Source organism: Acanthopagrus latus, chromosome 2 (genome assembly GCF_904848185.1).
Source record: "Acanthopagrus latus isolate v.2019 chromosome 2, fAcaLat1.1, whole genome shotgun sequence".
Classification (NCBI taxonomy): domain Eukaryota; kingdom Metazoa; phylum Chordata; class Actinopteri; order Spariformes; family Sparidae; genus Acanthopagrus; species Acanthopagrus latus.
Genome location: NC_051040.1, coordinates 1,743,588 through 1,755,000, shown reverse-complemented (window position 1 = coordinate 1,755,000; position 11,413 = coordinate 1,743,588). Strand labels below are relative to the sequence as shown.

At 43.8% G+C, this 11,413-nt stretch overlaps 1 protein-coding gene across 3 annotated transcripts in view; it reads left to right on the top strand.

Annotated features, from left to right (window-relative positions):
* The window catches only part of si:cabz01090165.1 (uncharacterized protein LOC100333421 homolog), a 262,485-nt gene that overhangs the window by 202,997 nt on the left and 48,075 nt on the right, over positions 1-11,413 (top strand). For 2 of the 3 annotated variants that reach the window (XM_037118231.1, XM_037118249.1), the window contains one exon: positions 10,523-10,781. In XM_037118231.1, the coding sequence (XP_036974126.1) occupies positions 10,536-10,781 (246 nt within the window). In that variant the 5' untranslated portion in view covers positions 10,523-10,535. The remainder of the gene's footprint in view (positions 1-10,522; positions 10,782-11,413) is intronic. The other variant, XM_037118240.1, reaches the window with a different exon arrangement.

The window sequence follows — 11,413 nt, the reverse complement described above, 5'->3', positions numbered from 1 at the left end:
ATGTTTATAAAGCTTAAGCTACACAACAACTCCTTAAATTGGCTGATTTGTTAAGGGAGTCTGGCAAAATGTGGTTTATAGTTGGCTTCATATGTTACATTTAATGCAGAATTTATAAGGAGGAGACAATGATTCAGAATCTGTCAGAGACGGAGATTCACAACGTTATAAAGTTTCTTTTAACTCAACAACTCTTAAAATCACTACATTTGTTAAGGGAGTCTGGTGATGTAGTTGATGGCGAGGATGTCAGTTTCGTAGGCGGTCCTTCAGAGTGGCCCAGGACACACGTGTATGTGTTCTGAATCTCAAATGTGTCCTCAATGCGTCACATCTGTACACAGAGCTGTCCACATGTGATCGGATCACTCAGGACGGGTCTGAACCGGGCCTTAATGTCCTTTGAGTTGCTGAGATTCAAGACTCTCAGTGGCTTAACGCACATTTTTTTTTCTGTCTGTGTGAGTAATCTCAAAGAAATGACGGCGCAGTGAGAAGCACAGAAAACCCAGTGATTACCTCTTTATGATATTGTTCTGTTTAAATATGTCGCCACCAAACCTGAGCATTGATTGTGAGCTTGGATCTACTGTCACATTAATATAAACAGAGACCAGGAAGCATAATTGTGTGAGAAGACACAAAAACACCCTGCTCATATTTTTCTGATGCGTTAATAGTTTCATTGCTCAGTGGAGGTATGAGAGCATCTGTAATTGATATCAGTGAACTATCGCCGTCTCTGACTTTAACTCATTCTGATTGGGCCGGTGGCTGGCGGTGATAATGGTATTCCTGTTTGTTCAGGAGATGAGCTGCTCCCAGGGGAGCCTGGGAAATGCAAATGGTGTGATAATGACACCGGAGGGGTCCTGAAGCCTACTGAGATTACACTCCGTCATTAGAAATCCACCAAGATTACTTCCTCCCTCGCTGCTGAGAGGAATACTACACTTGAAATGAGTTCAGATTTTAATCTTTTCTCTCTCTTTTCTCTTTTTTTTTTTTCACTGCCTGCGTGAGAAAAGTGATTTAAATTAGCAGTTAATACATTTTGTTCTCCATCAGTGAGTTTTATAAGTTTTATAGCTATTCAAATTAAGAAGAATCACTGACATGTTATTCAATATGCCCATAAACTGAACTATTTATTCCAACTGGAGTTCAGATCTTTACGATTAAAAGACGATTTCCACAGACTGTGTTGTGGCTGCAGATGAACAGACTGTCACTCAGCACCTGATTACACCTGCTGGTCGATCCATCACAAAGGAGGACTGAAGACCTCCAGTGGTCGTAGTCAGTATAACTGGAAAGACGAAGTGATTTTATTCCACAACAAGCTCCTCAGCAGGAGGAGTTCAGGCTGAACGGATACAGCAGACTGCTCTGTTTCCTGTTTTTACACAACCACAAACCTTCCAAAACAATCCAGTCGCCCAGCTGATCGTGATTTTATGCTCCAACTTTAAGTTTGTCTCGTCGTGACTTATGTGCTTCAGCTCCAGTTACAGTTTAGGCACAGAAACCACTTGGTTAGGCTCAGGAAAACATCAGGGTTTGGCTTAGAATAGGCCTTTTCCTGTGAAAAACAGACGTTTTTTACGCCACAAAAATGTCTAGAAACGTCTCAGATGTTATAAAAATCTCCAGCAGTGTGACTCGAAGTGCAGTCAGCTGTTTGTGGCTTTCCATAACTGGATGTTAATACAATTCTATTTGTAAATACTGACTTGAAAATTGACTAAACCCAATGAAAATCTGGCTCAATGGGAATCAAAGACACAAAGATAGAAGCAAGAACAAATAACTTCTGAACCAGTGAAGATATAAGTTCAGCTCAATCCAGTGGAGAGAAGAGGAGCTGGTGAAGCTGAGAAGATGCAAAGAATCACAAAAAAATGATGAAATGTCGCTCCGAGGGCCAAACTGGGTCATAAGTAAAGTGCTATAATGTTTAGTGGTGATCAGGATGTGGAAGGAGCTTCTTGTTGTTGTTGACTGTGTGCAGCTACAGAAGATTCAGACGAGCCTGCTCGGTCTGTGGAACAAGAGGCTGAGCATAAACGCTCTTTGTCTCATCAACACCAGAGAGTAAAGTGGATTTAATGGGCGTAAGTGAAGCTTTTAAATAAAGGCAATAAATATGATTGATGATCATCATCATGTTTTATAGTTGTAATGGTTTTTGCATGTCATTTTGGAAATTAAATCTACAAAAAGTCTTTACCGCTTTCAGTATTCGATGCAATGCTCACTTGGTCTTTGAAAAGTTACAGAAGCCTTCAGTCTGCACCTGATTATTAGGCCAATAAATCTGTTGTAGTTCCAGTGGAGCTCTGAAGATGCGTCCAGATATCTGAGACTCCAGTCAGTGCGGATATAAATCAAAATTCAGGCTGTGGATGCTTTTCACAGCCGAGCCAAACAGTAAACTTCCAGCACGTTATTCTCCCCTCCAACACACCTAATCACTGATTGCCTCCAATCCAGTGATCAAACAGCAGCAAACACAGTGAGCCAAGAAATCATTGATTTGGAGGAGTGCGATGTGATCAAAGGCTTATTAAATTGAATTTTTATGAAAGGCGAGCTTGAGTTTTATTTGACTTTGATCTTTCCTAGCCTTTGAGACGGCTTCCTCGCTGCTGGTGAGCGGCGCTCACAGCGAGCAGAGCTGCTGGACGGTGATTGATACTGACCGCAGTGCCATTAATATGAATGACATCCATTACCGCAGAGAGAAGAGCGGCGACAGTGATGGCACGCCGTCAGCTCTGTGTGCGCAGGTCTGCAGTGTACGCTGGGGGATGAGAACAGGTGAAGGTGATGACGGTTTATAATAGTTAGAGGAGGAACAAATACCTCAGCTTTCAGGTTTTTGTCAGCTTTTGATGTTTTGAGAAGAAATGAATCAGTTCACTAACTCTTATTTGGTGATTTGACCTCAGAGCAGCTCTCTGCAGAGATATTTCTATAATAACATGAAGGAAATGTGTCATTTAACACCTAAAATATCTGCTGTTACACACATTTATGTTAACATCAACTATATTCATACAATCAAGGACATTTCTGTGTTTGAAGGAGTTTAAATTGTCACTTCGACACACTGCAAACACGCTGGCTCGATCATTCAGACACATGTATAATCTTACACATCACTGTCTTCTGTCTGCATCAGTGAAGCTGCAGAAAAGTTTTATATCATCTCAGATAATCTAGTCGATTACGTTGAGGATTTCTGAAGGTTGAATATGCTGATGACCAGCAAGTGTACTGTGCCAATATTGACTTGGCTTATTTCAAACTTCGATCGCGTCTTTGCCAAAAACATTTCACAACAACAAGGAGTGAGTGGGTTTCTCTTGGCGGAGAGGAAACGTCAGAGTTCAGACCAGCCGGTGCCAAAACTGTTGAGCTCCAGCACAACGCAGGTTTCAGTCGAAAGGAAGAAAGAAAGAAAGAAATTCAGGCTCCATAAAAACTTTTGACCGACAGAAAAGACGTTTATAATGTTTTGTTTTGTTTTTAAATATGCGAGGTCGGTTTCCACACCAGTCTGGATGATCATCGAACTCAAACAGAGAGTAAAAACTGTTGTTTCATCATCACCGTCCGTCTGTACGACAGCCGTTCCTGCGATCAGGTGTGAGGTTGGTTTGTGTGAATGGAGGATTCGATCCAGATCAGTCCGGCTCTGCATTAGTCTGATTAGAAATGACCGGTGGGACGATGGGATTTTGAATGATGACGGTGTTTTCACGTAATCCATCTCTCGCTTATTGTCAGTCATTGTCAGTCACAACAACAAACTTAGAAAACAATAATAAACACACCCAGCAGCGATGACTGAGGATGTGACAGATATGTGTGAGCTCCTCTGATTGGTCGGAATGCAGCTGAGTGATATTGATTACAGCTGCACGGTGAAAGTGTGAAGCTGTCGGCTCGACTGTAACGAGCGTCACAGTGACAACTGAAGAAATGAAGTGACATTTACATTTAAAATGACAATTCCCACGACATGCAGTCTACCAGTGCAGCGTGTAAACAACATTGATTGATGTTAATTAAAATTGCAATTTTTCCCTGCCTGTTTTTTCTCCGTGTTGCATTCAAAGACATAAAGAAACACAGATCACATCCAGCCGAGCAGCATTTCTCCTCCCGTCAGCTGTAAACTTTACCATCCTCTGGGTGTGAGCGCCCTCTTCAGAGCCTCGACTGGTGCAGAGGTCTGAATAACAACGTCGCCAGTTCAGGTTGAATGTTTTCATCTTCATCTAAACTTTACACCAGCGCCATCGTTAGGTTTAACGCTGCAGCTCGGAGCTGTGGAGAATCGTCTGTGCTTTGCCGGGAGCTTTTTCTAGTTTACCTGTGGAAACGATTGCTTTGCTGGACTTCAAATAAATCACTCAATATATTATTGAAGCCAGAGTCTTCCTGCGGAGCTGCTCAGAGTCTGGATGTTGTGGCTGCTGTCTGCTGTATGAGCCGGTTGATTCGATGCCAACTCCACCAATTTTATATATTAAAGTGAGTTTACAGGTGGAGCTTTTTAAGGGCAGCGTGCCTGGGAGCGCTGAATTAAAGTGATTGACGACATGTTAAGGTAACAGAAGATCGACTGCACAGCTGACAACAAGCAGAGGATGCAGACTTTTCTTATCTGATGAAGCTAAAAAAAAATGAACAGACTCCATTTTTTTTGGTTACCAGGCTGATGGACGACAATCGTATCGCCATCAGACTGAACACACCTTTTTCTCTTGTTTCTTTCTCAGTTTAAAGCAGCTGAACCCAATGTGTGACATCAGTGGAGGGCAGCTGATCAGATGTTATGCAGCTACATGTACACTTATAACATCTTTAGCAGAAGAAGCTCATGTTCATGGAGCTCCGGCAGAGATTCAGCCGCCGTCTGTCTGCAGACGTCTCACCGTGTCGTCGGTGTGAATGGGAACATTCATCGTCTGTGTTAATGTGAATAATGAATCCTCCACCAGCGCAGCAGCACCATCCTCTCTCCCTGTGGATCTCCCTTCTTATTGATTTTAATCCCATTTGAAAAGCAGCAACAAGCTGACTGTGACAGACAGACGGACGTACGGAGCGTCACAGTGAAGCTGCAGCATCAGGCGGCGTTTTTCAAAAAGAAAAGAAGCACGACGTCTTTGAACCTCGACGTAACTCGACGTATCGTGTTGTGACACGACAGGGCGCGTCATGAATGAGTGAAGGCAGCTTTCACGTCTCATTCTTTATCTTGATATTTTCATCTGGTAGTTAATCTTTGTCTTGTGTATCCCAGTTTGAAAACTAATCTTTGTGGCTACAAGATCATTTTGTGTTACTGCAACATTTAGAACTGATTCGTTCGCGTCTCCGCCTCTGATCAGATCAAACCTCTGCATTGATTTCCCCGTAATGAAGATAAGAGGAGGGAATCTAATCTACTTGTTGTCGACTTTAACGCCGCAAACTTGTGAATCCAAGACGAGAGAAATGTGTTCAGATTAATTCATGATGTGGTGAATAGAGACATTTTATACTGTCAACACACTTCTGATTGTCAGAGATGATTTTCCTTCGTTATCTCTGAAGAATGAGACAGTATTTTATTTTCTCTGCTATCTTTTTATTCAGCGTGGAGGCAAAAAAAACAAACATTTGAAGTGAATTTAATGCCTGATAAAGCTCGTTTCTCTCCATTGTTATCTGAAAATAGAAAAAAGCCACCCTGTTGCATTTGGTGACATATTCCTTTATTAGGACAAACACAGTCTCAGCGTCCCTGAACATGCTCAGTGACTCAGTGTCTCAGCTATTCTTAGAGGTCCAAACTTTACTCATGGAGCTCTTTTATAATGAACTGAGTAAAACAAGAAGATTTGATTATCTAGTGCTGCGGTTCGTTCTGCTCCTTCTGACACGGAAACACGGCAGGATGGCAGAATGGCGCCGCACGAAGTGAACTATTAGCCTTTCATCAGTTTTTACTTGATGACCCCTCCAGTCTCCTTCTGAGTGTCTTAATCTGATAAATCAGCTGCTCTAGTTTGAACCCAACCTCTAGAATAAATGTCAGTTTAGTACACGTCTGCAAAACCACGGATGAATTCAAACTGGATGTTTCTTTTCGTTGCATCTTTACGTTTGTTTAGTTTGAATTTACTGTTTCTCTCAGAGTGATTGAGCTTTGGTTGGGTTTAGGCAGAAACAAACACTTGGTGAGGGTTCAGAGAAGATGGTTTGGATTAAAATACCTGTGTTGGTCTCTACAATCACAGATGGAGTTCCAATGCCTCTCCCCAAACGTCAGTCTTAGACGTATCTGTGGTTTGCACACGTCTGTTCACACCGGGACGCAGTCGGATTGGACATTGAGAATTACAGACTTCCAGTTTCTAAGTGATTGCAGAGTCAGTCTCTGACATATTTTTAGGCATTTCTGTTTGGTCCTGGTTCCATTTATATGCTAATAACATGTAGCATATAAGGTTTGTTTTTTTCAGCTTTCACTAAACTTTAACTATGTGCTTTAAACAAACCATGAATCATGTTTCAGTCGACGCGAGCAGATATTGTCGGGAGCACAAATCCAATATTCAGACTCTGCAGACGCTTTCATTACTGTTTCTTTTCTCGTTGTCGGTATTAAATATAATACAAGTTGTTTCTCCCAAAATGGGTTTGCCATCGCAAATTAGTTATATATGACTGTAATATCTAGGAGATGAAATTGTTATCAGGAAACGGCAGGGGAAAGTGAATACAAGGAAAATTGTGATTCAAACCGAGAGGATAGAGGAGTGATGTTTCATTCTGTGACATGTGGAGGAGATGAAGGTTTAACAGGAAGTGATTAGTTCCCAGCGTTGATCAGTATGAAGAGTTTCCTCCAGTCGTCCGCTTTCTCTCCACACCTGTCCGTCTGTCTCCGGGTCTCTTCAGGTAACGCAGCACTGAAGCACCGTCGCCTCCCTGTTCCCCTCAGCCTGGAGTGTGTGTCAGTGTTTTGTTGTGTGTGTTGTTGTGTTTTGCGTGTGCACGTTTCTAAAAGTCGCAGCACAACATCCCCACCAACTGGATGAAAATTGCAAAATCCTATAACATAAATGATAGATGGTTCCTCTTCTCTACCTTCTCTGGTCTCTCAGCCGACGCAGCGGTGACTGCAAAGCGTTCGAGTTCGACCGATAAAACGACAGCAGTGTGTTCGGCTTCTCTCAGCTATGCGGCACAACGAGGGTATCGAAGTTGCAGAGACATGTTTGAGCCTCTTCTTTCCTCTTCCCTCCATTTCTCTCACCTCTCCCCTCCTCAGGTGTGATCTTCTCCTCGTCTGACCATCTCTCTGCTAGTATGACTTCCTTCCTTCCTCCCGCTCCTCGCTGTTGTTGTTTGTCTCAGACTATAAGCTGAAATAATTAGCTGGCACCTCGGCTGTGTGTGCTTCAGTCTCTCGCTGCTCTTTGTGTATAGATGTGTGCAGACGGTGAAGGTGACAGACGCTGTTAATCAGATGTGTTGTTTCTGTCTATAAGCAGTAAACATCCTCTCACTGGTTCACCTCCTCACCCTGTTTCTGTAGTTAAACTCGGTCCGCCGTCGGCTCCACGTGATTTTTACTCACTTTTTATTACTTTCCTGTCGGGCGCTGAAGCAGCACTAGTGTTTGTAAGGAGCAGTTCCAGTTTGTTCCAGACTGAACTGGCATAAAATGCTGTGAAAACCCACTAACATCTGGCTGTTGTCCTGAATGTGAACGTGACCAATCTGCTGTCATTCCCAAGTCCAGTGACTCTGCATTCATCACGTTTATCAGCTCCGATGTCCGTTTTCTTATGTGATGATCTGGCGTTTTCAGTCCATATCTGTTCAAAGATTGTTCAGTTGGCACTGTGTTTAAAAGAGAGACTGAAGTAAAAGATTGTTTTAAAACCACCTCGATGTCTTTGATTATCCCCTTAGATAAAACGATGTGTCTAATTCAGCATATAATTGATTTGGACTTTTAAAAACAAGTTTAAAGTCTTCTGGATGGAGTCTGATGAAGTATATGATCCGATGCTTTCCGCTGCTCCCTGTTTTATGGTCCATTTGTGATGTCTCGGTTGGGCAAACTCATCTCTGAACAATGGAAAACACTCAATCGCTGTTTTGAGCTCGTTTTACCACGTTAACAAACCTGCATGTGATGTTAAGTTTGGTATTAAAATGGTGCTACTGACTTTTTCTAGCACCACCAGCTGGTCACAAACATTTGTATTATCTATTATCTACCATTCGTGGTTCCAAAGCAGCGTCTGTCGTATGCACGTTAGCGTTTAGCTGAACCCACTTCTGTGTTTAGATTCAGCTGCTGCTCAGTTCTGTGACTTCAGTCATGCTCCGAGCCACCTCCACCCTTCAGGAGTGGAGAAATTGGATGAAGCAGCAGCACAAGTCATGAAACTCAATCAGCATGTAAATAAACACGTCATCCTTCATCCTTCATTATCAGTCTCATATGTGAGGACATGCTTCTCGACACATATCCCATAATGTCATTTCATCGTGTGCGGTCACATGTGCGTCCGAACGCGGGAGTGAAGCATGCGGAAACAGGAAGATGGAAGTGGATGTTATTTGGAGCGACGGAGGAAGAAATGATCTTATTGAGACAGAAATGGAGAAACAGATACAGAGAAGGGTTCAGACAGAGGAAGAGGCTGATGAGAGGAACGTACAGAAGAGAGAGAGAGAGAGAGATGACAGGAAGCAGCTGAGAAGAGTTTGAGAGACTGATAGAGAGAGAGAGAGAGGGATGATGGGAGGATTCAGGCGGAAAGATAAGTGGAGGGATGCAGAAAAGAAGCGATGCAATTGAAATGAGAAGTGCTTTTAGTGGAGGGAAAGAGAGAGCGATGAAAGGATGGAGGATGAAGAGGGCGACAGAGACGGAGGAGTGCATGCAGTCTGAAAAAAGAGCTTCTTTGCATTTTTCTCACGCTGAGCCGGCCTGACTAAACAAATTAAATCTGTTCTCAGAGCAGCAGAGTTCCTGAGACACGCAGCGTCACGCAGCTCTCGGCTTCCACTGCAGAGTCATTGGAAGTAAATGTCAGTGTTTTAAGAAATCGGTGCATGTGACGCCGAAACACGGATGGATAAAGCGTGGTGGTTATATGTAATCCAGGGGAAAATGGCTGCACTCTGAAGACAGAAATAAGGATGAGTCAGCTGATTGAAGGGCTAGCTCCATGGCTAACCGTGCTAACTATCTGATGGCAGCTAGCTACAGTTAGCAGCAGTTAGTGGTAACTGAGCAACGGATGACACCTGCCACTCTGCAGCCATCTTTGATTGCAGGAAATGTGTGTACATGACTGATTGACGCACCAAGTCTTTATTTCCTGAATGCACCTAATGTTTACACACATGGTCGAGGTTTAACAGAACAGAGCGTGTCGTCCTCCTCCGTGCTGACGTCTCGCTCGATGAGTCGTGGACGTTGACCTCACACTGATCCGATAAAACTCGCCCCTGAGCTTCACTGAACTTCTGTGCAGTTTGAAATATTCTCATTCATGTGACAAATTTGTGGATTCCAGTTGTCGCTCATTGTTTCCTTCAAGTCCTCTCACATTCTCAAATTACCCACTGACATTTGAGCGTAGTCTCGGTTTGAACGCTCCCCGATCGTTTCCACTGAATTTATCTCATCCCATTACTTCCTCACATTTAGCTCGTATCCTGCACTCAGGCCCCGTTATGAGGACGCGTGCACGCTTCCTGTTCTGTGTGTGGAGGCGCTGCTTGAATATTTCAGCACCGTAAATAAAGAGAGCGTGTCTCTTTCCGCTGTTATTTGCCGTCGACCTTCCTCCAGTCGCTCAGCATCTAACTCAGATGAGCTTTTTAGAGTGTGTGCATGTGGAAGTACACAGTGTGTGTGTGTGTGTGTGTGTGTGTGTGTGTGTGTGTGTGTGCCTTCCTTTTGCATATGTCACCCCTGCCCCCCCGTCTGAATGTATTCAGCGCCCCGCTGAGCTGAACGTACAGAGCGAATGGTTAGAAATCAATATGAATGTAAATGTTTTCCCGTCATGGCCTCGGCTGGAGGAGTCGCTTTACTCTCATTTTTATGCACAAAAACATCGATGAAATTTATGAGGTGAGACGGACGAGCGGGGCCGAGGATAATTTGCGTTCTTTAATGTTCTCCTCAGATTGTGATCATGGGAGTGCAGCGAGCTTAATTGATGATATAAGTGCTGTTTACTTTCCCTCGACACCGGAACCGCTGACGCAGCAGGGAAAAAAAAAGGCTGTACCAACAAACTCTGGACTTTAATTCACCCCCTCGACTCCGTCTGCCTCGTCACCCCTTTAGGATTTCACAAAGCTTTTATCATAAACTGGTGTAATTCCCCTTTAAAAGTCTGGAAGTCGTTTTTATCCCCTGCCAGATGTTTACTTGTGTTTTCTACCTGAACTGACTTCTTCTGTGGTTTCTCTGTGTGTGTTGCAGCAGGACAGTAGCCATGGATGTCGTCTGCCCCCTCCTGCTCTTCTTCCTCCTCTTCATCCTCCCCTCTGGCACCTCCTCCATGCTGTGTCCGAAGCGGTGCACCTGCCAGAACCTGCTGCCGTCCTACACGGTGCTGTGTGCCAAGACGGGCCTCCTCTTCGTCCCGCCCAACATCGACCGGCAGACGGCCGAGCTCAGGCTGATGGACAACTTCATCACAACGCTGAGGCACCGCGACTTCGCCAACATGTCCAGCCTGGTCAGTTCCCCGAAGGCCTTCACATCCATGTTTACTTTGATCGGTCCAATCGCGACTTTCTGCCAAGTAGTTTGATGTGATCCAACAGTGATGGTGGTTCTTGTTGTCTTTTCTCTTGTGTGGGTGCCAGAGAGCTTTATTTAAAATGTACAGCTTCAATTCAGGAAAATACAAAAGTCAAAACTGAATCCGAGATGTAAAGTTTGAGCAAAGACTGTAAGAGCCTCTGATATACTTTCATTCACAAAAATAAGCTAACAGAATATTGATTTTAGCAACTCACACCTCGAGCTACCCGAGTACAGCTCAGTCATGTTGCAACAGACTTACGTTTGGTGCGCAGAATATGTTGACGCCCTGATGATATAAAGTCCTCCTCTCCTCCTCCTGATGATATAAAGTCCTCCTCTCCTCCTCCTGATGATATAAAGTCCTCCTCTCCTCCTCCTGATGATATAAAGTCCTCCTCTCCTCCTCCTGATGATATAAAGTCCTCCTCTCCTCCTCCTGATGATATAAAGTCCTCCTCTCCTCCTCCTGATATAAAGTCCTCCTCTCCTCCTCCTGATGATATAAAGTCCTCCTCTCCTCCTCCTGATGATATAAAGTCAGGTGAAGTGTCAGTTCTGGAG